Here is a 27,997-nt window from a genome sequence, read left to right as displayed (position 1 = left end):
TGCATTTTGAAGGAAAAGAAGGAAATAAAAGGAAAATAGTGATGAAAGATGTGATAGAAGACTTAAAGATAATGAACAGGCAGAATGAAGCTAGCAGAAGGTTTACACAAACAGATGAGAAACTTCTGTGTTTGTTACAGGAAAGAAGGAAGAACACTTTTAAGTTTACCAAAAGAGTAGATGAGATTAGGGAAAGGCGAGATGTTTTATAATTTATCTGTTGAAAGAAGGCAGGCCTTGTTTAAAAAGTGTCAGGGTTGATAAGTGAGAAAACAGAGCAGCATTGTGGGAGCAAGAATGAGTTACCTTGTAAAAGGCGATCGGGTGGCAAAGATCACACATCTCTTATGGAGCTCAGTCTCAAATCTTTGTTCTGTGCAAAAGTTGGACTGCTGTAAGCCAGGGTCAAGTTTGGAAAGAAATTGAGCATTGAAGAAATAGTTACATATATCAATAGAAGAATGGGGAGTGGAGCTTAGTAAATGGAAAACTGAAGTCTGAAAAGCATTTGTGCAAAATTTGTGGTTGTCAAATCTGTTAGTTTTTTATTCTCCCTTTACAATATTTCACTGTACAAGAAGTTTTTGAAAAAAATTTCAGTGTGCTTTTTGTGTTGTCATACAATTCTGCATTCTGCACACAAAAAGAAATTGAGAATTCTCATTAATGATAATGGGAATTATGATCAGTACACACTAACATCGTTAAAAATTCTGTTAACACTTAAAAATATTCAGTAGAGAAACAAAACAAAACCTGCCAATCCTGAAAGTTACTAGCTATACATTAACTGGTTGATTCATATCCGCCATGTCCTTTTGATTTTTCAATAAAATACCTTTCTAACTTTATCAGTAAAAGAAAGCAAAATTCAGTGCAGGTCTTTCCAGAGAGTAAACATAAAAACATAATGTTGAAAATCATTTCAGTTTTCATGTTCAGTTTGGAAAATCTATCTGAAATTGATGGACTAGATGATTGAATTGCAAAAAAAAAAAAAAACACAACAAAAAAACCCTGTTGAAGCACAAGACAAATTTTGTGCTGCCTTTGTTAAAATTTAAGGTCAGTTTACTGGTACATGAAAGAGATGCTGGCAACAAGAGAAAAGGCATATTTTTCCAATTCACTTTGAAGCATAACTCCAAGTCATGCATTAAATTAACAATATTATCATAAAAGAAGTACTAATTCTGTTTAATGTTGAAATTTTTCAAATGCTTTTACAAAAAATGTAAACTCTACATTAAAAGAATGAAATATTAACTGAGCTGAGAATGCCAAATCAATTTTAATGCTGTTGTCACGCCATATTAGGAAAATATATTAGAGGAGTATTATTTGTTCATTCAGAGCACAGTAGCGTAGTTCCTGGTTTCAGTTTGCTAAATTTTCCATTCTAAGTATTTTCTGTGTCGTCCTGTTTAAGTCCTTGCATTCATTCAGAATGTTTAAACCTATTTTTTTTAACTGACCTGAGTAATCAGATTCTGTGTAGGTAACACAGCAGGAGACTGAGCGAAGGGAAAGCAGCCAATTGTCAATCTCCATATAACTGCTCCAAGCCATGGGCTGTGTTTGTATGTGTGTGGGAATGCTAGGACAAGCTTGGAAATACCTGAACAAGAATTAAAGGAATTGGTTTGGCTTCGTTGTTTGGTCTTAGGGTGGGCTGAAATGGATATCTTGAGTTGTGTGAAATCTTTTATCTGTGTTGTTGCACAACACAATATGAAAGTTATTTGTTTCTGTGGATCTTGTTCCAGACTGCTTTGCTAAAGAATAAATATGCAAAATGCTGAAATAAATGCAAACTACTTGCATAGGTTTAGAGCCACATCTCCTCATATTTTCAGAGTATGGATAGTATCTGATTACACAGGATAAATCAGCAGCTATCTGTGATTCTTCTTAGTTTGGCCCACTCATTCTGTTTTATGCTATGCCAAGAAACAACTAGATTGGCAAAATAATGTAAATTAATAAAGAAAATAAATGTAAATAAATAATTTAATACTACTAATAAAGTAATAATAATGTGTCCTCAGGTGTTTAAATTATAAGAATACTTAAAGCGGACTAAGGTTTTAAGAGGGAGATTGTAAACCATGTTAATTCTTCTCCCTCCTTTCTTCAGTGAAGCACAGGCTATACACAGATTTAACCCTCTATGCTATAGCAGTGCAGATATCACATCTGCAATGTGATAATGATTTCCTATGGTTGCATGTATGGATATGTTACTGTGTAACGTTAAGAAATATCAGAAAAGCTGAATGTAGTCTTCTACTCAAGTAGATGAATTTTGTAGCAGGTTATATAAAAATTGAGTACTCACAGCTTTGAACTAAAGGAGAAATCTCTATTTCAAAAATCTCCTTGCCCAGGGATTAACAGATCTGTATCAGGTATTGCTGGCAAAGTCAGCAGTTAGTAACAAGCCTTTTTATTGAAGATCAAGAAGCAAATTCATTTAAATATGAAATTCTACATTTCCTAGAAAAGCTGCAGAACTGAGTTCAAATTGCTGTGAAAGTTTGTGAGAAGTATGTGGAGGCTTCCTCTAGATTGAGAAAATTCTGGGATGCCTTTTTTTTCCTTCTACTCTGAAAGAAAGTTTGATAAGTTTAAAAAAATTATCACTAATAATACCACAATATATTCTACAAAAAGACCAAAACCATTTAATATGTGCTTGAAGCACAAGCTGAGTATTCTACTGAAGCTGACAGTTGTACTGGAAGTCTTACTAACCAAATGTGCCAGTTTAAGCAGCAAACTCTTCTTGAATGGCTCCACGTGTTGTATCACCCTTTTTTCGGTTTTTACTGAGTTAGGAAGATGTTTGCTGTTTGGGGAATTCCTGTGGGAACTGAAATGATTTTGTTCAGTAAATTTTTCTATCTAGTAGTATTTTTTTAATATATATAAGGGAAAATAAAGTATATAATGCAGATAGCATTTTTCTTATTGTGCTTTTATTTGTATCTGTACAAGCACTGGCAAATGGAGCACATCCGGGTTATTCTTGTTACCCACAGAACACTGCCATATAAAATATTAATTCTGCATAACTGCATAATTCTTTTTTTTTCCATAAATAGCAGATTACTTAAAATATTCTATAGTGATATTCGCAAGGTGAATTAGATACTACAAGTGCAAATAGTGTCACAATTTGGCAGGGTTTCAGAAGGATGAGTATAGGAAGAAAGTTGTGGCCATGTTCTGTCTGTGCAATTGTACTGCTTATGTGAGAATGAACATTTTTCTTCTTCCTCTTTTGATTCTGTAGAATGGGACTGCTGAGGGACTTGAAACATCTTTCTGTGACAGTATGGGCATCCTTTATACTATGCAGCATAATAATGATAAAGACATTGGGTGAAGATACTGGGCATCTGTCTGGGTTATGATGTGGCTGGGAGCCATGCAAGCTGTATGTCTGTAGAGATAGCCTGGTGCTGAGAAGTCTGGACTATTTAATTATAATATTAAATTAATTAAAAATAATTACTATTTAATAGAAATTGGGCAGAATGAAATTGTGCTACTTAAGTACAAGCTGTGATAGAGTAGGAACTTGTGATTCATCTGTGTGCTGATGATAGATCTGGAAAAAAAGTGCAGTATTAATACAGCATTTAGAACTAGGTATTTTGCTGTTACATGTGAGATATTTGAAATGATCATGACTGAGAAAAAAAACAGCATAATTCTTTATTGCATGTTGGCTGACTACAGACTGCTTGGTATCATGTAAGAAAAAGCATGCCTTTGTTCTAGCTTCCAAAAACAGCTACCAAAATCATGCTAAAAGCCCAGGCTTAATCAGGAAGTACACTGATCGAAGAACATGCTAAAAAAAAAAAAAAAAAAAAAAAGTGTGAAAGCAAGAGAAAGCTTGGAGTAGTGATTGGTGTGCCAGTGTGTGTTACAGGTTTTCAGCGTGTGGTGTAGTATTGGGATATTTTTTTGTATTTCAATAGTATGGAAGGCAGTTTTTACTTTGGTCTATAGTAGGAGTTGCTTTGCAGATTTTGCATTACTATTTTGCAGTGTCTGTCAGGAGATGGACTGGAAAGCAGCCTGAAGAGAAACTGCAGCAAAAAGTGTATAATTTAGTAGTCGAATGGCTATGATGCTGGGATGCACAGAGGACATTCCCAGTGACTCTCAAGTGTTTCGGTTGTCACTGCCTTGTGTTTTCATATTGGCTTTGGAATAATAGACGTGTTGGCAGGCTCTCATATATTGGAATAACACTGATGGGAATAAAATAATTAGAAAAGCATGCAAGTCTGCTAAAGAATTTTTGCATAAATCCCTTTCTAGAATTTTGGTTTGTTTTTAAACATTTAACCAGCTACTTTGTAGATGTAAATGTTCTACATATCCAGCAGTAGGAAATAAGTTTCTCTGGGTATATACTTCTTTATAGTTAAGGACTGAGTCTGACACAGCACCTCAAGAATAACTTGATGAAATTCTAATTAAAAGCTCTTCCCTTTGCAGCAGTAATTATGTAATTAATTAATTAGTGTGGCAAGCAGTGCATTGTTCACATGAATGGTGATGACAGATTGTCCGTTGTGGAACAGGTTGCAGCGATCTGTGTTTATGCATATGTTGTACAGACAAAGGAATGGTGTTAAATTGAAGAGGGAGTCGATCAAATTCACAGCCACAGCAGAAATGAGGTTTTGCAGTGACCAAGAACCTTGTGTAAGCAACAGTCAGAAATGAATTGTTGGAAGACTTTTTTTTAATTCTTGTTGAGATGGAGGAGCAAGTGAGTAAATGCATATGTTAATCACTGGAAATGCTGTCCCTGATTGTTTTTGGCTTAACTTCATATCTTGTCTGCTGTGGATGTTCTGATTCACTTAACGTCTGGGAAAGAGTGAAAACAAGTGGAGCTTAAATGCAAAGGCTCTTTGATCTGTGGTAACTTCCAGATTAGATCAAATTAATAAGAATTAAGTGAAGATCACATCTTTACAAGGGATATCATAGAGTTTTTGAAGGCATCAATTAATCTGACCTGCATTGAAAGGTTTAAGATTTAAACAAGTCAATTTTCAATTAAATCACTAGAGTATCAATAGTTCTGTTAGATCTACTGAATGCAAATGAGGCTGTTCTTTAAATTCTTAAGATGCTTCTGAAAATGAATCTGGACTGTCTAACTTCAACCTTGAAAGAAAAGCGGAGAATTCTTTCAGGATCTGTCACAGCTTCATGTATCATTGTGCAATGAGTTATTTTGCTTGACTTAAATTCTGACTCTTAAATCCTGATGTATTCAGGATTCAAGCTCACACACTTTTTAGCATAGTTATTTCGCTATTAACCTTCCAAAATGTGTTAGCCAATGCTTCAATTATTTGTCAAGTCTTTTATTTAATATGTAACAAAGAATTGGGAATTGTGACTGAGATGCATCAAATCCGAACCCTTAATCTCTTAATATTATCCAGATTTCAGCTTGAAGGGTATTTATGCCAGCTAGTGTGTATAGTACACATTACCTCCACCCAAGCTGGCATCTGTTCCATTGAATGCTCCTTTTAAAAATTCTAAACCTCTGAGATATTAAGAAGCATGACAAAGAAAAATGTCTTTGGTCAGTTTTTAAAAATGAACTGAATCCAATTGTTCTTGCTTTATATGCATGCTTCCCTCCAGTTCTAAATCACTACATTGTATCTTTCAAAGCTTTTAATTAAATTTTCATAATACTTTTTATTTTTCTGAATAGTATAATGAAGAACTTCACTATGTAGAACCGTGTCTGAATGGAACATTGGTTCAAGCAGACAGAACCAACAAAGAGGTAAGGAATGAAAGGAACAAAACAACAGAGAGGCTGCATTGCCTAAAATGTGCTGTGATGACCTTTTCCTAGTATAATGGATTACATTATTGCAATTAATAAATTAATTATTCTGCTTCTGACATTTCTAAGGAATCATGTGCGACTCAGTATGAAGAAAAATATCTATCTAGCTATTTAGATTGATTAATCCTAATTGAAAAACACAGAAATTACTGAAAACACACTTAAAAAAAAAAAAAGACTGAGGAATAGGTTGTGTTCTTAAGTCACACTAATACTAAAGTTGAAACAGATATTATTCTATATGAATTGAAAGTGTGACTATTCCAAACAGACATGTCAAAAGAATAATGTATTAATCCAAGAAAATTCAATGTGTGTGCAAATGCATTATATAGTACTGACTTTTTTTTTTTTTTTTTTTTAATAAAAATACACTGTTTATTGAAAGTGTTCTTTGAAGGACTATCACATAATGAATCTACAGTTTAAAGCCTGATTTATTGCCTGCCATTCAAGTGCAGTTGCTCTGTAGAAGCAATACTGCATTGCATGTCTTAGAAGGTTAAGATAGGATGGTTTGTACCAAATAAAATTATTAAATTCTGGGTTTAATAAGATAGTTGAAAAGTTCTTGTATATTGAAAGGCTGTTAAAGCCATACCTGTAACTACAGAACTTCTCTGGTAATGAGTGTTGCTTTTGCCTAGATGATACAAAGCTGCTGCCGTGTCTTAAAAGTTTGTCTGTGTCTTTTCTACCAAAGACAGACCAAAGGGTTTCAGCTCAGCACTGAATTGCACTTAGGGTTCAGCTTGACAGTTCATTTTTACTAAAACAGTCAATGAGGCATTGCAGGAAGTAGCAAATATAGCAATGAAAACACATTTCTAAGTGTGTCTATCTTAGATCTTTTCATGTATGCCAAGATGAAATTAAGTTGGTCTGGTCCTGCTAAACTTTATTGTACTACTCACATGGGTTCTTATTTCACCTAAACATATACCGACATTCCACAGGAATTATCCTTCAGGGGCTACTTCGTTAATGTGCTTGATGTTCTTCACTTTTGATTTTTAGGATATCTACATAGAATTTGGTTGCTGAATGGAGCAACGTGAATTGTTGCTAATCATTTCCTGTTGAAGGCCCTTGTTTGTGAACTGTTATGTAGTTTTCTAAAGCAGCACTTTATTGAATTAACCATATGAAAGCTGTGCGTGTTCTAGACTAAAAGCTAAAGATTTAAATATATTCCCAAGATGTATTGTCTGTAATTAATTCAAATACTGATCCTTCCTTCACTCTGCAACTGATCAGAATGCTGATTAATATATACCCATATGTTACTCAATGGCAGATTTATTTCAATTGAAGTAAATAAAAAGTTTCTGTGCTACTTAGATGATGCTCAGATTTTATGAGCTAAGTACAATTTCATGTTCTTCAGAGTAAGCTTCTACATCCTTTCCAGTTAAGTACTATTTTTTTTAATCTGATGTCAGTTTGTGTATTGCTTTGCCTTTAAGTTGAACAATATATTCAAGGGTTTGGAGAATAACTAAGTGTCATCTTTTTCCATCTTGACGGTCATTGATATCTTTCCCTTGAAAATAAACTTGAGATAGATAGCAGGTCATAGTTGTATGTATTTTTCCCTTTCCTTCCCTTCGCTCTTTTCTTTTCCCACAGCCGTTTTAATGAATTAAGGTGACAAGTTGAGTTTACTCACTTATTTCTTGATTCATGTAATAAAGGAGCCCAAAAGAGAATTTATGAACCTGAATTGTTTTATTAAATAAGCAAAGTAGCAACAAAGCGAAAGCATGAGTAGTATACCTTTGTAATATTCAGCTTAACCAAATAACTATTTTGGAAAGACATACAATTTTCATGATAGTTGGGGTAGTGAAAGTAGGAAATATTTTTTTAAATGCCCCATCACACTCATGAGAGTGACTTGATCAAGATCACTCCTTGATTACAGCATTATTATCTGTCTGTTGCATTGCAGTAGATTTTTAAAGAGTGTAAAGTAATTTGGATATATCATTATATAATACATAATAAATATAAATTTATAATAAATAATTTTAAAATTTAAGATATTTTTACTATGGAAAAGGAAGAAGAGCTGGATAATAAATAGGCTTTCACCTAAATTTCCAACACGTTAATAATAAAATTTTTTAAAAATGTTTTCTTTTGATAAGGAGTGAAGATACATTGATAAAAGAGATGATTCTAAGCACCTAAATCTGTTCCTTGCCAGCTTCAAGAACTGCACATACTGCAGTTTTGAGTTGTAAATCTTTGTGTAACAACTTCATTTTTTTTTTTTAAGGTTGGCTTTTTTTAATACTGTCAACAATCAACAAGGAAAAGTTACTTATGTTTAGAAACATCCACTGGTCTTGATCAAGTTTTTTTGTTTTGTTTTGTTTTTTCCCAAAATCTTTGATTATATGAAAGCTTATGTTACAGCTTTCTAAGCAGTGTGGATATAATCGAATTTCTGTCAGCTATAACTTCTGAAAGCATACCTCTTTTGAGAAGCCTGACTGAATCAAGTCAATTTTTGTATATTTAGAAAAGGCAAACTTATAACTTCATGTATAACTGTGATGTGAGTGGCATTAATATATATACACCACAAGTTCTACCAAGACACAAAGCAGACATCCCCGTCCAAGGCTTCTTCCAACATATAGTGTTTCTGCTTTCATTTTTACAATGAAAGACTATAGTAATTCGGTTTTGAATTATAATTTACAAGTGATATGGCAGGCATCTGCTTCTTTCAACTTTTTTTTTTTTTTTCCAAAGCACAGCACTATTTTTTGTGAAAAAAAGTATACCTGCCTTGGAGGTTCTCTTTGGAGATGTGGAGATGTACTTTCAGAATTTTGTAATCATTCTTGATTTGCAGAACTTTCTTCAAGTTCTCTTTATCACAAAGATTAAGTCTGTATGTACACTGGGTAGCATAAATGAGGTAGAAATGAATCTGTGACCCTAAATGTGGCTTAGTAACGTAAAGCATGTAATATGAATTTGAATTTTACCGAACTAACTTATAATTTGGCATTAGCATTAAACAGCTGCTACCTTGAAGTGTATCAATTTGCTATACATATATTTAAAAAAAGAGTGGGAAATAGTTCAGACACTGTTCTGTCACCGTCTGCACTTTCTCTACAAATTACAAACATGTGGAACTGCCTATTTTAATACTGGTTTTCTTGGGCCAAGAGGTTTTCATCTTTGAGGAACTCCATGTTGCAATTTACCTACCCCAAAGGAATCGGATGACAATCTGATTTAGTGTAACTCCAGATTTAAAGTAACAATATTACAATATGCATTCCTTTTTTATATGTTTTTTTTAATATGCTATATATGGGTTGAGGACATTTCTCTATAAGCGTTTCCATATGAGATATATCATCTTTTAGATGTACACATAGGCACAATAACTCCAAACTAAGTTGAGAACTTACCCGTGCGTAAATTCGAAGACAAAAATAGACAGGCGTTGCATTTAATTTCTAGTAAACTTTTACTAGATGCAGTTAGCAGAAAGTAAATAATTAGAAGACTAACTCAGTAACAGGACTGGGTGAAATTCCCAATAAGGGGCTGGTAAATACAAAATTAGCATATTTATTATTATTTAAGCATGCTTAATTGTCTATTTATCTGTCTTAGATCTCCAAAAAGGATTGCTGACTGCATTACTTAGCTGTAAAAAAAAGAACAGCAAAATCCAATCCAACCCAAAACAAAACAAAAGAAACAAAATTCACAACACCAAAAATAGAAAGGCTCACATTTAATTCAAAAATTAAAAATCGATTTGAATTTTTTTATCAGATGAATAGCCATTCTGGACCCTCATAACTTTCAGCTAGCATCAGACCGTTGAAAGTGGCTCTGAAGTTTTCTATTGCAGCTCCAGGCAACTAATTTGTTTAACAGGGAGCTTGTTTTTAATTTGCTATATTGAATCTTGAGTTCTTTGACCAACAAATCAGCTTCTAGCTTTTCATATCTGGTATTTGTTTATATGGAAAAAAAAAAAAAATCAGCCTACCAACACAACATGCTAGGGAAAATGAGTGATTGGATAATCATCAACAGCATGCTAACCTGTAATTGCTCTAGCAACTAATCTTAAATAAGATGCTTATATTCATTTTACAGATGTTAATGCAGATTTATCAACTGTTTGTGTGGGTAGGCTTCCCTGTGAGGTACCAGTAAATGTCTGTTTTTTCACTGCTTTGTGTATTGATGTAGTTCCTCCTCACAAATCTGATAAGTCATTACTGAGTATATCTCAAATATTAACATGCATGGATGAAAATAGGAAATAATAGTTATAGTGCAAGTCTTTGCAAGAATTAGTAACACAAAATCTGGAGAAATCTTTAACTCATTAACAGTATTTTTCTCTAGGAAGTTCACCTTTGTCAAACAATAGTATTGTAGTTAGGTGATGTAAATGTATAAATTATAGTGCTTGTATCAGATGTGAACTTTTCCTATGTGGAATCTGTAGAAAATACTTTATTCATATATGCTTAGACTTTTAGACTAACTATGGTCCTGCAACCGCATCTAATTATGGCATTCTAACCAATGGTAAATTATTTCTAGTAATCTCAAATCAGATAGATTAAAAGATAACTGTATAGTGGACTGCAAATATTGAGTAGCATCTTGTCAAAAACACAATATTATTAAAACCAAATAATAGGTTTTAATTAAAATGTTGAAAACTTTGTATAATTGGGAATTTAAGCATAACTCAAGCTACTGATGCAGAAGCCCTACAATCAAGAAAAAATAAGATTGCTTTAACAAGGTAAACAGTAAGGTAGAAGGTGGATGAGGAATTAATTTGTTCAGATGCGTACATCAGGTAGCTTACCAATACTCCTGACTGAAACCTCATAGATACATGGAAGGACCTTACCTGGGCTGATAGACATGAGTGGATTTTTCTTTACTCTCTTTGGGTTATCTTAGAACCCTAGAATAGCTTAGGTTGGAAGGGGCCTTAAAGATCACTGAGATCCAACCCCCTGCCACGGGCTGGTTATTACCCACCAGCTCAGGCTGCCTAAGTTTCCATCTGGCCTGTTCTTGAGCACCTCCACAACTCTGGGCAGCTGTGCCAGTGCCTCACCATCCTACGAGGAAAGAATTATTTCCTAAAATCTAACCTAAATTTCTCTTTTAGTTTAAAGCCATTCCCCCTTGTCCTGTCACTATTACGCTGCGTAAAAAGTCTTCCAAGTATTGGAAGGCTGCAATGACGTTTACCCAGAGCCTTCTGCAAGATGTGTATTTCAACTACTTCTAAAATGATTGTAGATACCTCTACAGCTGAACACATCCATGCTTCTTTACTGTAACTAGACGCATCTTCTTCTGTTGAGCTCTGGCCCTATAATTTTGTAATCAGACATCAGAGTCTGATTGTCATAATTGTGTGCCTAATTTGCATTTAGAATTACCAAAATTATGCATGTCAATTAGATATTTGAGTCCACAATTAGATATTGCACGTTATGGTAATTGCACATGGAAATTAAACATGCAGTTGCGGGCAAATGCTTATGCACACTGTTAGTTGAGATACTGAGTTCAAGCTTTAGATAATTCAAATACAAGGTCTTCAATATGACAGTAAAGAGAAAGTGAGATGGACCAATATTATTGCTTATGCAGTTTGGTATTAAGTAAGCTTTTTAAAATGAAAAGATTAAATTAAAACATGGTCTTTCTGAGTTTTTATGAGCAAGCAAACCTGCTTTCTGGGATCTGTTTCGTTTATGGAAGTTACTGAAAGTAAAATTGAGGAGTTTGTTATCTCATTCCAAAGTCATCTATTGTTCTTTAAAATGATGATTCAGTGGTTTAGCTCCTGTCATGATGTTTTTTAAAGTAGTACATGGTTGAATTATAGCTGTCTTGCAGGACATCTGTAAGTTACTAAATTATTGGATGGCAGTTGCAGATACCTGTCAGCAGGTTATCCAGAAATTGTGACAGGCATACCAGGTTGAAAATTTGGTATTCTCATATTGAAATGATACAATGCTTTAAAAATACCTTGTCTTTCTAATAACAAAAGGAGCGCTATAGCATGGCTGGTAAGCGTGCAGCAGTCTGCATGTGCGGAAATGCACTAGTCCATTTTCATTGTTTACAGTGAAACAGCCTGAGCTAGATAAAGTGTGGACTGTCTGAGGAAGTTAGTCTTTGTGTTTCCTGTAAAATGAAACATGATGTCTTTCAGTGTGGTTTCAATTAATGCCACGCACTCAGAGCGTCTGGTGTGATAAAGAAGGAAACAAATGTTAATTGGAATGTAATGCAATTTTTTAGTGGACATACACAGTGCTGAAACTCTTGGGGGAAAAAAAAAAAGATTTAAAACACTTCCAAGATAGAGAATGGAGTCAATAAAAATACACATTCATTTTAGTCACTAGACCTTTTTGCAGAACCACCTTGTCTAGCATTCATCTGTTCAGAAGCCTGGGGACAGCAAACAGTTATTTGTTAAAATTCATACTGCATGAAGTGGATTTTTAACATTTTTACAATTTTTATATCAAACAAACATTACTATTTTCAGAATGTGTGTTTGTATGTATATGTAAAGAGAGAGAGCACTGTAGCAAGAGAAAATATTTATTCTTCTGACATATAATGTGAACTGACTATACACTGGAGATTTTAGTATTTATGAGTGATTTTTGCTAATCTGTTTATTCTGTATTTTCATACTTGATAATGTATATGCTTTGTAATAAGTATTCCACAGTGCCTACTACTGAAATACTCAAAGATTTTACACATAAGTCTAATTTTCAATAGCAAAGTAATTCTCGTTTAATTATGAAGCAGTAAAATATTTCAGAGAGAAATGTGTTTTGTGATAATTATTTAACATGCAAGATTTACAAAAAGGTAAGATTGGAAACTTATTTCCATGACAAAATTTGGTGATTTTCATTTTTCTGAAAGCTCTGTTTTGGGGTCAGTAATTGTGTTATTGGAAGCATCTGTGACAACTGTGAACTGATCTTAGTCTCATGGATCTTGTAAAGACAGGCTGTAAGCACAGACTGCTCCCACAGCTTGAAAACTTCTGGTCAATGCTTACACTGGATGTTTTGAAATAGTTTTGGACATCAATGGAACAGAAGTGAACTGCTTGTTTTCAACATTTTACTTAGCAGCAAACTACATTTTCTGGTTTAAAACCATCAACTATATGTGAAATTTGTTTTGAAAGGATGTTTCCTGGAGAATTTTATAAATATATTTTAGTTTTTGAAGAATTTCTGTGAACAATTTTAAAATAATATATGTTTAAATATTTCATTAAAAAAGATGTGCGCTTTCTAAGTTTCTGTAAAGCTTCATTTGCTGAAAAAGTCCTGTTTCTGTCTGTATGCGTAGAAGTCAGTGGTCTGTGAGACTCAGTGCAAGTCAGTTGTGTTTTGAAGTAGTGATGGAAAGCACACCGTGTTGTGCTGCTGACAGCTGACGTAGCCCTTGTCTGGGAAACTGCTTTCTGCATCGCTACTCTCAATTTCCAGTCTGTGTTAACTGAAGTCAAGAATATGCCTATATTTTATGTGAGCTTATACCTAACTTTCAGATGTGTTTTGAAGTAGGATACGGAATAAGAAGAGGTTAATGCATTTCTTGAACATTTGGATATTTTATATTCATTCATGTTTTTATTATTATTTGTAAAAATACGAAGGGCGTGATGTAAGGGGACAATAGGATTTTAATTCTTCTGCAAACATAATTAGTTTTCTTAGATATATATTAATGTTTTGACATGGCTAATGAAGTGACAAATTTTCCTCTTACTAACTTATTGAACTGACCTTTTTATCCATCTGTGGGATCTTAAAAAATGCTTTCCTCGTTTTTTTTCCCCACTACGTGTGTCTTCATTTTCTTAATCAAAATCATTATGTTTATAAATTATACTTAAAACTGTGATTTGTATTACTATGCAATAGTGATAGAGTTTACTGAAGTTAGCTGTGTTTAAGTTGGCAAAAAAAATCGTTTTGCAATTTAGGTATGTAGAGATTAATGCTATTGCTTTTTATTTAGACAAATAAGACTGTGTCTTTTGGCTGTTCAAAGCATTGAGCTGCAATGAACTACGTTTACTAGGTCACTGCGGACTAATTGTTTTGAAAAAGCAGCCTGTTTTTGTGGCAGTAGTGTATGCTTCAAAATCGCCTAGAGCTAGGATGGAAATTTTCCTCATTTTGACAGACTGAAATTTATTAATGAAATAGAAAGAACTCTGCTTTCCAATATGCAGAGTAATATCTTTTTATTCTACAAAGGAAGATATGTATCCATCAGATAAAATCAGAGGTGTCACGCTTGCTAGTTGATATTTCATTCAGTGTCCTTCTTTTTATGTCAGCATGACTCATGAAACTGGATTTTATCCTGTGTAATTCCTTAAAAACCTAAGAGACTTTATTTCTTCTCTGAACATATTATTTGCAAAAGGAAGTGCTACCATACTTTTGAAAATGTGCTTACTTAATCTAAAAGTTAGAACTACAATTTAATATTTGTATTATAGTATAGCCCTTTATTTTTTGCTGAGTGTAAAATTTGTGAAATTGTTCAAACTTCTGACATATCTGGAGAAATAAAATATGTGACAGGGGAAGTGTTGGAACTGGATGATCTGGAGTCCCTTCCAGCCCAAGACATTCCATGACTATATGATTCTCTGTTCACTATGAGAGGAATATAGGATGAATGCTGACTTGTGCCAGATTTTACCAATGCTTATGGACAAGCAATTATAGCAATGCATAATTGATGAAACATTTAGAACTACAAAAATAAGGCTTATGGCTATGCAACATAAACATGAAGATAATTGCCAATATTTAGCAAGACCTGTTCTCTTAATATTATGCTGACATTGATAAACAGCTTGACCAGCAATGGGCAAAACAGCTAAACAAAACAATAGGATCTACCAACTTTTGAGGAGACATAACACAAAATAGGACATGAAAACTGTCAGTGAATAATTATTAAGTAGTATTTCCTGAGAGCTAAAAGTTTAATAACTACAATAAAAAATATTATATGAAGATATGTATATGAAGGTATGTATAAAAACAAACTAAAAGGCAAATAAAGAACAGTTTGACTAAATAACTGGTCAAAAAAAGTCTTGTGACATTTTTAAGTTATTATTCTAATATGTCTATACTTTGGTGTGACTTTGTCAAAAACATTGAGCAGGAACTACTATGGTTTATGAATTAGTGTATGCAGTCCTGGTAAGTCTCAAGAAAACTTTAATCATTGTAAAAATATATGTAAGAATAATCTGACAAATAAAACATTCTTGTTCATTTCAGCATTTTAGGGAGCACCTTGACAAGCTTTTTGCAAAAGGAATTGGAATGCTGGACATTGCTTTAAATGAAGCTTTCAACATGCTCAATGAAGTAAGTTAATGCTTTTCAGGTTTGCGCTGCTGGTGTTTTTCCAGCTCTTTAGCAATTACTGTCGATTTTAAGGTAATAAATTAGAACCAACTCCAAAACTGTCATGACAGTAAAATATTGTCCATAGAACAAGCAATGTTTATATGTTGGGAAGGATCGTTATATTTACTAACTTTATAGTTACAGTGGTTTTTTTTGTTGTTGTTTTTGTTCTGTGTGTGTATATACAGTATGCGCCTTTATGTGTCTATGTATTTAAATAAGTTTATTTCAGTTGCTGCTGGTAGGTGTTAAAAATATTAGGCTAATATGTAAATTTCACAGTTTCAACTATCCTTAAAAGAATACTGCTAACCATTTTCAACTTCGTCTACAACATGTGACCTTTATATGCCAGAAATCTGTTCACGTGAACTTTGTCTTAGTTAAGGATGTCTGGGTTACACTTAAAAAAGAAAGTTGGAGGGGAGGCTTCATCTTACACTGATAGTCTTATTGAGAATCTAGCTGCGTTTTCAGAATGGTTCAGGATTTACAGTAATTAAACTCACTTAATTTTGTCTTGCAATTACCTGTATTTCAATTTCTGTATTTGCTTGGGTTATTAAGATCTGAAGATGTTGATACCGAACATCTTTGAAATGCGTGTTTAAAATCCACTTTCAAATTCTTTCCAACCACTGATTTAAGCAGGGTTCATTAGTTGCTGTAAGAATACAGAAGTGGTTGGTGGAGCAGTGAGGCACCTACGTTGTCATGTGACAACTGCAATTATCTCTTTTGGCGACAAATGTAGTCTTTGCAGTGATTACCTTTTTAAAAAAATCAAAGCCAATTAAATAAAATTCTGTGACATTTCAAAGACTGCTAATCACAACCAAATGCTCTGAGCATCAGGATGCATTGAAATTTTTGCTGCTTACTGATGAATCACCAAGTTAATTGTAGTTCATCATAAGTCCCTTGTCATTGTTATTATTATGGAAAACACTTTCATCATTCTTGCTATTCAATAAAATTAAAGTTCTAGACAAATATGTGACGATATTACTCATCAAAGCATTTGAATTTCCTCTCATTCTTACAAATGTTCAAACAACCGTGTAGAATAATGCATATGCACACAGATTAATATTTTAAAATAGATATATGAAGGCATTCCCCTTCATTATTTCCCCTTTTACTATAACTTGTGCATTTCAAAGTATGTTGTTCATATGAATGTAGAGGGTCTATTTTATCAGAGGTGTTGTGATAGAACAGGGGAGAATGGCTTTAAAGTAGAAGAGAAAAGGGTAGATTTATAATGGTTTTAAAATAAAATAGGCTACATTTAGCTTAGATACGAGGAGGAAATCCTTTACTGTAAAGGTGGTGAGGTATTGGAATGTCTACAGAGATGAGATTTTTATAAGTTAAGAAGTTTTTTACAAGAAAAATTATAGGGTTCTGAGAAGATCAGCAAATAAGTGAGGGTAAGTTGACTGCAGCAATTTCAGTGACAAAGGAGTTGCAAACCCACATCAAACTAGAGTATTCTGAAAACGAATCCAGACATTTGGGTTTTTTTGGGCTGCTACTCTGCACAGGTAAGCTGATATGGTGAGACATGGTAGACAGGGAAAATTTGTATCTTTCTCAGTACCAAGAAAAGAATGGTAGGATGAGGACTTGTCTAACTTGATAATGTATCTGAAATTTAGATAGGAATAGAACAAAAAGAGATTGTTTATTAGCATGTATTTAAAACTTAGTACAACCTGTAGAAACAGAATTGTGTGCAGTGCTACAAGTTATTGGCCTTTTCACATTTTTTAAGTGTTGTGTTTCATACAGAGTAACTGGAAATGAAATAATCTTCCAACTTTGTATTTTGTTGCTAACACCAGATAAACATTTTTATGAAAAATATCATATGATGTGTAATGTGGAGTGAATACAAATGCCATATGAATAGCATGTCTCTAACTGGTCTATTTTCTGTATCTAACAGAATGTGTTGTATTTAAATGAACTTTTCCTTTCACAGTTCAATCACACAGGACAAGGGAGTATTTGCAGCCAAGCCATAATGTTGATTACTGATGGAGCTGTGGACACATACGACACAATATTTGCAAAATATAATTGGCCAGATAGAAAAGTAAGTGTTTTCTCACCTGTATTTAATGGAAAAATGAAACTATCTTATGCAGTATGAAGTATTATGTCTATTAAAAAGTCAGTAGCAATCCTTCTATTCACCTAAAAATGATTTTGGCTAACTGAATGTTTCATTAGTGACAAAAATAATGCTTGTGTGATATTGCTTGAGGATAAATGCAGCCTTTTAATGTAGTAATTAATTTGAATAATAAGATATTGTGGAAATATTAACCTTCAAGGTACATTCTTGGCTATTGTACAATGCTCAAAATTATGTTCTAGGCTGTTTCCTTGGTAGGAGGAATATTTTCATTCTACTCTTTATTTTATGAATCTCTATCTCCATCACAAAAAAAAAAAAAAAAATCAATTCACTGTATTGTGTTAATACTTTCTACTGTTTAAAATGCAAATCTAGTAGATTTGTTTGTATACTTTGTTTGTATGACTACAGCATGAAGCTTTTGCAGCTCAGTAATATCTCTGATGCCTGTTGGAACACTCATGTTTTTCCTCTTTAACATTGCTTTTAATAATACGTTCAAATACACTATTAGAACGTAAGCAAAACTCTTCACTTATGTATTTCAATAGATATTTTTAATTTAAAATCGTGATAGGACTTTTTTGTGTTTTTTTTTTTTTTTTTTTTTTTTTTTTTCTGGTTTGTTTGCTTTTTTGTTGTTGTAATTGTTTTTGTGGAGGGGAGGAAGAAGATATCAACCCTTCAGGTTTGCTTCCAGAAAGTGTCAGAATTATAGAACGTCCTGGGTTGGAAGGTGCCTTAAATATCATTCATTTGTATTTCTGCTTGTATTTGGTATAACTCTCAAGGAATCCAATAACATTTCAGTCCAATTTGCCATCAGTGAACTTCTCCTGCATTACTTAAAACCAAAATGTGGGGAAATGTTTTTTTGTGAAGTTAAGGGTAATTGAATCTTATCCTTCAGAGTGCATGTGGGTTGCCAAAGGAAGGATTATTGCTTCTCATGTACATCATTATATGACTGGCTAGAATCATGTACTGACTGATGCTTTCTGAACGTTCTAGGAATTTTGGTTGAGATGATCATTTAAACACAATGTCCATGTATATCCAAAGTGCCATTGCCCTGGTAATGTTTGTCATATAATCAGGGCGAGACACAACAGCAAATTAACTATACAGCGTACAGAATAACTAATAAACAATGCACAATCAAAAGGGAGAATAATACACAATCTGAAATAGATTGTCTAAAGTATTTTTCAGGAACTCGTGATACTAATGACACAAAAATCATAGCTTTTGGTTGTTTAAAAAAAAAAAAACAAACAGAAAGATAAAAGATTTTTAAAGATTATTTCGTGCATTTTGGAGACATAAAGAAAGCATTCCAAAATTTAAGATAAAATGAGTGTGCATAAGAAATACCTAGATGAGTATGAAATATCTATATTAAAGGTCCCATTTCAGAGGAAAGTGTAGGTGAAAAATGTGATTAAAATGACAAAATTTGAGTTACTCTGAATCATCTCTGTTTGTCACAATAAGGATATAGCAGAATTACAAGACTGCTTTCTTTACAGATACTTTCTGTTCATTGCAGCACAAGATTAAGTGAAAACTTCTGACTGTTCACTGATTTTACAGACGAGGAAGAGTGAAAACTTAATCTGTGGTTATTCTCAAAAGCTGTCTTAGGTCTCCTTTATTGCCTTTAGAATATACTGTAATAAAATTTCAGATTTCTATTTCTTATTTTTTTTTTAGAATGCAAATTAAGCCAGAACCAAACACAGTGTTATATAGTGGACAAGTATTTATGGGTTTTAAGATTTGTTTATGTCTGACAAGAATGTTTACAGTTACATGTGGTAACACAAGCAGAGGAGAGTCCAAACATGAGGCTTAAATAAGAAAAAGATTTATTGCATATTTTCCTAACCAATTGGTCAGATACAAAGCTGGTCTGATGAGGTATGGCAATTCCAGTAGCCTATGAGTAATTGTTAATTACCCTGGAAAACTATAGACTAGCACAAAGAAATAATTGTTTTCAGACTTTTGTATCTGGATGCTGAAAGTATTTCTACCTATCACTTTCCTTTTAACGACATCCTCATATAATTCTATTTTATATAATTCTTACTGAATTAAAATAAGCCATCATGTGTTGTTTCGTTACATACTGAGGCTTTAAGTGAAATTCTGCTGGGTATTTATATTGAGTTGAGAAGGTTGGTAAATTGCATGTTTAAATATCGAATCTCAAGAGATGTTTGGAAAGGGAATGTTACAAAAGGGGGAAGTTAAATGTTTGGTATAGTATTCTCTTGCTGGCATCTTATTACATATTGTGAATGGTATTTCTTGCTCATTTTGCTCTGAGAGGCCAAATTCTGCTGGTTTGAAACTATAACAGACATTGTTTATATATGAAATTGTTATTCATACATACCATTTTGCCAGAGAACCTCTGTTAGCCTTCGTGGTGTCTGGCTATATAATAATCCAACAATACATGCACATATATCGACATGGTGTGGAAGATTCATTACATGCAGGAGATCATAGATGTGTAGTTTAGTGTTCATTTCAGCAAAGTGTTTACATATGTGAATTATTACATCTCAGCTAACCGAAGCAAGAGATTCAGGCGTACATTAAAGAGCTTTACTGAATTAAGAACTAAACAAGTTATTCCAAACAATCCCCTCTTTAGAACTCTGTTGTGGGTCTACTTGAGCCTTTCTGAGTAGTTGAATCTTGAGCTGTTAGTGAATCTGCATTTTATAGAATATCCATTTAGAGCATGCTTTGTTCATCTCAATCTGTATTTATATATATATATATATATATATATATATTTAAACTGACATAACAATATTACCTGGAATCTGAGACTTCTGAAGAATATGGTTGTCTCTGTCGATATAACTTGTGTTCTGTTCCCATGTGCAGACATTTGCTGCAATACTGATAAAAACCTATTCTTCTCTGTGAAGTTCCAAATATCATCATCTTGTAATCCTCTCTACTATCCCTATTGTCATTTTCTCAGTGCAAAACTGACAGATTTGTATGTCTGAATGAATATGTTCTGTTTTAATGGGATAACATTTGTGCATTGACTTCTGTTAAGACTTAAGCTCAGTCACAGAGGTTTCCTCTTACAAGCAGTTGAAATCTTTTTTAAGGAATTTTAATAGTGGAGTTCAATTTAGTGCATTGAGAAATGCCCTAGAAAACTCAAGTTCTTATTCTGCCATCTTACATCACTAGACATTCAAATCTTGAAAAACCATGTAGGATTTTAAATCTTTTGGGATTAATTATTGAACTTATATTGTGACAATAAAATATATATCCCAATGGTTGCTGGTCAGCAATCCATTATGAAAATAGAAGCAGCTGTAAATACTGCAGAATAATTTGATTTTTTTACTTCTGACTTCTCTATGAAAATCAAGACAGTAGCCACTGAGAGTGCTCTTTTCTTAAGGATTGTGCATCTTGCAAACCTTACTGTCCATTTTCATATCTGTAATACTTCAATAGAATCTCAAATTATTCAGTAACTTGTGGTAACATTTTTATGCTTTCTTCAGTTTTTTAAAAAACAGATAGAAACAAGTTATACTTGTTTGAGGAAAAATCACTCCCACAAACACCCTGAAAAAGATGACAACTGTATGTTGTGAGGAAACTTAAAGGAAAATTTGGAAGTGTGCATGAACCGAGGCAACATACATACAAGCTTCTTGCCTTCCTCTTGTTAAGAAGAAACCAGGACTTTCTGTTATGTTATTCTATCAGCCTCTAAAGAAGGAGAATTTTATTTTTTTTTTTAATAATAACAAGGGTAGCATCAGTTATAGTCTGTCTTTTCTGTCTTTGTGCTTTCCAATTGCTTTAATAATATAAGACAAAAAAAAACAAAAACCATGAAGAAAAATTTACTCATTATGGAGAATAATGGCAAAAGATAAAATAATACCGTTCTCACAATTAATAATTTACATTTCAGTCACTAGAAATAAACTGAACAACATATTCAGTATATCAGATAGGAAGCAACGTGCAAGTTTTCAACTCAAGAATATCTGCTCTTGTTCTTGTAGATTTTCAGTTCCCTGAATACTACATAAAACTTATGCAAATAAGAAATGGGTGGAACATGCTGTAAACTGTGGTAAATCATCTGAAAGTTATTTTTTGTTATAAATTTGCATGAAAGGTTGCAGGGAGCTATCATTGTGTGCAAATGGGGTTGTCTAAAGCTATAAATAAATGTTGGATCTGAATATGATTTTCAACATGTAGTGAATTAAAGGCTGCAGCTGATCTCCCTTACGATGTCCCTTACATTCCCAGGTACACAAAGTCCCCATCATACAGTGCTTAGTTATATGTAGCGTGTCACTTATTCAAGATTCCAATGTGCCTCTTCTGAAGCGCGTGCCTCTCCCCAATTTTGCATTGTCAAAAAAAGCCAAACCAGAACAAAAAACTTGACCAGCCTGAAAATGACTTAATTGCAATTGCCCTGAAGTAGGTGTGCAGTTGTTTTCAATTATTTTTACAAATAAATGGAAAAATCCCTAGGCAGTTCATCTACTCTATTAACTTAATCTCCAAGAATTAAATTAACCGAGTATACATTTATTAGTTTTGCTCTCACTGTGAAAAATAAATGGCAGAATTTTCCATAAAAGGAGAGTTTTGTCTAAATACTGCTTGCTGAAACATCTGTGATAGAGATAGGTGAGCACTAAACATTTGCCTTGGGTAAGCTTATATCAAACTTAAGGTTTAATTTTCATCATTTACTCATGCTATCAAGTCTTATAGGCACAAATATTCATGGAAGATGAATTTAATCCTGTATGCAAACATGGCCTTGGTTACATTATCTTTCTATCCTGCCATTTCTTGTCATTTGCAGTTGAAAAAACATTTCTCATCCCACCAATCTGTGGGAGCACCATCAATGTGGCATTTTTGTGGTTGTACTGCTAGGAATTTTGATTAGGGACCATAGGATCTGACTGGGGAATACGAACAGTTGTAGATTTCTGCTAATTTCTTGAGTATAATTTGAACCTGACTTTATGGTTTATATTCCAGTGAAAAAGAAAAATCAGACTACCATTCAGAAATGTATTTAGAATTTTATTGATTGCAAGTTTTATTCCCTATTTCCCCCATATCTCCTGTTGTGGATGCTCCATCCCTGGAGGAGTTTAAGGCTAGGTTGGATTGCCCTGGGCAATCACATCTAGTTTTAGATCTAGTGGCTGGCAACCCTGCGTGTGGCCAGAGGATTGGAACTTGATGATACTTGAAAACTCTTGCAACCCAATCCATTCTAAGATTCATACACTATAGTGTCAGTACTGCTTGCATTTTTTTCCATGCAGAGTTGGGAATATATTGGTAGCATCATGCCATTGTGTAGAAAGTAGAGATTAGTGAGGTCTAAAATCTCTCTTAGGTTTAACAGGGACCACATCTACCTTTAAAAGGCTTCAGACTGTTAGTGCGCTTCAGAATTTCTGCCTCTGCTGAGTCTATACTGGGGGCATCCTGTACCCAGTAGCTGAGTTTATCTTGTTTTAATAAAAAAATCTGTGTTCTCAGCAGTGCTGTTCCTGGGTGTCTGGAATGTAGGCAGCGCACACAACCCACCAGAGATTTATCCAGTGTAACAATACTTTCTTCATCCTATCTGCCAAAAGAGTTTCTTTAGAAAATTGCTCTATTTCGGAGACCCCTAGGAATTCCCTTTTCTTTGTTTCCTACATGAGGAGAATATTTGCCAAGAGTAAAGGGACCTGTTAGCTGCTTTGTGAAATCCCTTTTTCCTTTTGTTATATAAAATCTGTTTATAGCATCTTGTATGTTATTCAGTAGAATTCCATCAAAATGAGTGTTATCTGCTCTTCTTGGGCTATGTATCTAAGTTATCTGAATTTCATGCTGAGAAGTACATGGCATCTATAAAGAGATTGAGACTGTTCAGAAATAAAAATAAAAAATGGGTGACAGAACTCATTCTATAAAAAGCATGATGGAAACTTAGCAGTATTATCATCAGTATGATTGTAATAACTATAATAGTATTTTTTCAATATTTTGATTCGTTTGAATAACCAGAACCAAATTTGTGCAAAATATTCATATACTTATACTAACAGCATGAGAAATTTGTGACTGCAGAGATATTAGCACCATATCTGATAATACTGAGTTTTTGGCTAAAAGCAATTCTGGCTGATTAAGTATATTTTGACATACGGCACCCCATTTTGAAAGAAACTTTTATTTAGGCTGACCTAAATTCTCCTTAAAAGGTTATGTATGGAAGCTAGAGATGAGCCAAACATCTGACGATGCCTTTGTGGTACGTCATGTTTGTGCAATTTCAACCAGAAAAAAATGTATTTGGCTCTACATTTGCAGCAAGAGTGACATCTAATAAGCCATTAGATCAATGTCCTATGAATATATGTTAAATACAATATTCTGAAACATGAAACTCGGAACTCTCCTTGTGTGTGTTCTACTTGCATAAAAAATAGGAAATCTAAACAATTTTCAAAATTGTTTTGTTCATAATAGAATCCTCACATACTTTGCCCGTATTAGCAGACATGACTAAATTGAAGTTACTCCATTTTTGGTCACATAGAAGCAAGCATGTAGAAAATTTTTGTCCTCTCTTCATAGCTTTCCCAAAAGTTGCTCAAAATTGTGTCCCCTTTTCATGAAGGGAGGTGACAGTCATTAATTGGTGCCAACAAGCCAGAGCAAGCATTTCAGTTGAAAAGTACTGACACTTTAGGAAAATAGCAAATTTCTTTCCTACAAAAGTGAATCCCTCCATCAACCTCCTCAGTTCAGCTAAGAAACTCTGGTAAGCACTGTGCCTCTCTACATCACACTGAGCAACTCTTAGATGTCCTCTTTGTTGCCAGTTATTCAATTCCATAAATACAATAAGTTAACAGTAGGAACAGCTGTCTAAAAGAGGTGTTCAGGAGCCCACTAAGGACTCTTAGGAAAATGGTAGGAGTACAGCAGGCAAGTTCTTCACTCCAGTGCTCACATTTCTGACTTGCAAGTAACTACTGTCCAGATTATTACATTAAGAAAATGTAATAAATGTTTCAGCATCCAATGCTACTATATTCTGTATTTTTATGTTTAAATAATTTTTTTATAGGCTACGGCATTAATTGAATGGTTTGAAATAACACATAGATTTGCAGAAAGCAATCCAGATAACTTTACAGCATTTAGTGAGAAATAGATGGGAAAGCATTTGGTTTAGTTCACAGCTTTTTAAATATCAGAACATTTAATAGCCGTAAGGGAATAGTAATGTAAAACAAGCCATACAAGCAAGTTAAAAACTCAACCAATGAACTATTTTTTTTCTTCTAATGAATGGATTTAGACTTCCCAATAGAAAGTAGCTCAACAAAACATTTGCCTTTTTCTCCTTCCTCCAGGGTGACTTATTAATGGGTTGTTGAGTGGCAAGAGAACCTGGCCTTCATTCCTACATTTATATTTAATCAAGTGCTAACAGTATCTACAAGACCCAGAACTACTCACAGGAACTGTGTCAGTTCAAAGTGTACTTGCCCTCTGAATGAGGCTGGATTATTAAATTAGAATCACAGGCCAAGTTATGATGCCATCATAAGCAGATACTCTTGTATTTTAATTTGCTTAATTAATTTTGCTGCTATTCTAAAAGCAAAATGTCTTATGCTGGTTTGATCTTTTGATCATGACTGCTTGTATTGTTATATATTGTTCTGTTAGGAAGTTTCTTTCAGTGCAAGAAAACCTCTTGCAAGAAGTTTTCTGAAACAACATTCTGAGATTAGATTATTAAAAATTCATCTACCCTGTATGTCTGAGTTTTGGAAAAAGTACATGACAAAATTATTTAACGAGGATTGCAAGAAGGAACTTCTGTGTAATTCTTATTTAGATGTGTAGATTTTTAATTACTTGTTTACATTTCTCCTATGATACATTAATTGAGTGTGAAAATTATTTGTTGCTTCATTCCTGAAAGTGCAGAAGACAGTTGATGGTTGCAGATTTGGATTCAGTTTTAAAATGTGCAGCTTGAATGCTAGTGCCAGCAAACTGAACCGGTGTGACCATATAAACATCTTCATGGCCACACTAGAAGTCAGTATAAAATTATTCCTGTATTGCTGAAGTGCTCTTTATCCTTCTTAATGTGGACAGAGTAGCTGGTGTATTGTATTCAAGTAATACATAAAATTCATGACAGACACGGAAAAGCTGTTTCAGTGCTTCATTAATGCTTATTTTTCATCATAACTGGCTGTAATGTTTTAGGAGCTTTCCACTGCATTAACTGAAAACACAGGCAAGGTCTGTGATGTGAGAAAAAAAGCATACAAAAATCTGTACCAACTAACAAAATGTAGAGCTTAAAAAAAAAAACAAACAAAAAAAACCAACTAGACTATTCTGGAATTCATTCAAGTAAATTTCTCCTTTAAAGATAACTTAAGACTTAATTTACGTATCCTGCAATGTACTAGTCTGGATTATAATCTCATTATTAATAAGAATTTGAAAGGCATTAATATTTTAGTGTATTTAGAAATTCTATTGCATTTCATCTGTCTGCACTGTACAAATTTCAAAAAAGTGAAGGCAGTGATTTTATTTAAATGTGACATTGGCTAATCTGTTACATTATCCCCCACAACTGCTGCAATCCGTGCTGCTGGTGTGATTTTCTGTGATAGTGCCGTTAATAAATTAGGCCCATTGCCTCTTGATGGCAGTGTATTTCCTTCTCAAGTTCATAGGCCTTACAGAACATTTATGTCTCATTACAGCCAGTGCAGCAGTTTGTGCCCTAATAAATCAGAGGAGCTTTGCAGAGATGATCTTGACAGTAATGAATCTTTCTGTTGGCATTTTCACTTCACAGACACAAATAATGAAGCAAAACTGCCCCATCTGGCCACTCAGTAAGAGTCAAATCACAGTGGGAAGCTGTTTTCTCAAGCATGACAAAGGTCATTGTGTGCAGCAGGAGTGAGCGATGGAAGGTTGTGCTGTGAGTGACAGTGTAGAATGAAGCCATTTATGAGCTTTTATCATTATAATTACAATTATTAGCTGTGCAGCCAAGGTTCTCCCTGCCCTTCTACCAGCTCTGTGCTGTTACATCAAGAGGCTACCTTAACTGATTTCTGCAGATTTACTGGGAGAGATGTTGGTTGGCTGTTGCAAAGGAATTGATTCAATCAACTCAGTCAACCGTTAAAGTGGTATTATTAAGGTCTCTCTTAGAATTTCTTTTTAAATAAATCTCTGCGAATTTACTTCCTTGAAAGTGCAAATGCTGGCAAAAGTTGTTGTATACCATTTATAAGCAAATAGATAAAGCAAATTCACTCAGTTTTAGGAACATATGTCAGAAATACAGAATATGTCATCTCCAATTGGCCAGTGGGTCCATCAAGCCTACTGCTTAGCCTTTGGCAAAATGCAGGTGATAATTCCACCTGCTCTAAAATCCTTAGTTTTTAGGTCTGACTTCATTGTCGTACTATTCATTTATCAGTGGATACACACAAAGTATCAAGTTTTTCTAATTGCCCTTTGCAGAGGTCTGCCCACCTTGTAGACCAGCTCTACATTCAACAAAATGGCACATAGCATCTCTCTTCAAACTTTATCGCATATTTCTTATCTTCTTACTTTCACCTACTTGATATCACTGTTGTTTCTGATTTCTTCCTTTTCTAAGATGAAGTATTTTCTCCCAGTTTAGTTTACTGAATGGAGTTTCTACATTGCATCAGACAATAGACCTGGAAAATGGCTTTCTTCTGCTGGAGAGAGGTTCGGGATAGCTTTTTCTTTTTTCTTTTTTTTCTTTTTTTTTTTTTTTTAGTCTGTTCAGTGTTCTTTTCAGTAGCAATCCAATCCTGAAAAAATGACATGGTAAGTAAAACTAGCTGATGTTTCTAACAGCTCTACCAGGTGACATTAAACAGATGTCACCCGGATCCCCTCAGTGGCACACTGCTCTTCTTTTGTTCTTCCATGCAATATTTTGAAATGTTTGTTAGTGTCTGTATTCACTGTTCTGCCTGCGTTGTTTTCCCTCTAATTCTGAAATGCTGTTGTTTCAGCAGTCGTAACTCAGCAGGAAATTCAAAAGCTATTGGAGAAGAAAGTTAGTTAATGATAATTTCTGAAATGGGACAAACTTTGTGCTAATTCTTCCTTCAACTAGAGTATGCATTTTTATCTTCTATTTACATAATGATTTTAATCCAGGAAAGTTCACGTTTACTTTACGAATTATATATTTAGAGTACATTTATCCATTACAGAAATGTAGATATTCATTCTATGCCAGCACTACGGCACAGATATATATATATATATATATATATATATATATATATATATATATAT

The 27,997-nt window shown here is 33.8% G+C and overlaps 1 protein-coding gene across 1 annotated transcript in view; it reads left to right on the top strand.

Moving 5' to 3' along the window:
- The window catches only part of CACNA2D3 (calcium voltage-gated channel auxiliary subunit alpha2delta 3), a 395,935-nt gene that overhangs the window by 180,869 nt on the left and 187,069 nt on the right, over positions 1-27,997 (top strand). The window contains exons 9-11 of the mRNA XM_042880325.1: positions 5,762-5,836; positions 15,283-15,372; positions 17,402-17,515. Coding sequence (XP_042736259.1) covers positions 5,762-5,836; positions 15,283-15,372; positions 17,402-17,515 — 279 coding nt within the window. The remainder of the gene's footprint in view (positions 1-5,761; positions 5,837-15,282; positions 15,373-17,401; positions 17,516-27,997) is intronic.

Source organism: Lagopus leucura, unplaced genomic scaffold (genome assembly GCF_019238085.1).
Source record: "Lagopus leucura isolate 7727_CA_CO unplaced genomic scaffold, USGS_WTPT01 Super-Scaffold_100026, whole genome shotgun sequence".
In the NCBI taxonomy this organism is placed as follows: Eukaryota; Metazoa; Chordata; class Aves; order Galliformes; family Phasianidae; genus Lagopus; species Lagopus leucura.
Note: the sequence above shows the minus strand (reverse complement) of the source record. Positions and strands in the feature narration are given on the sequence as shown.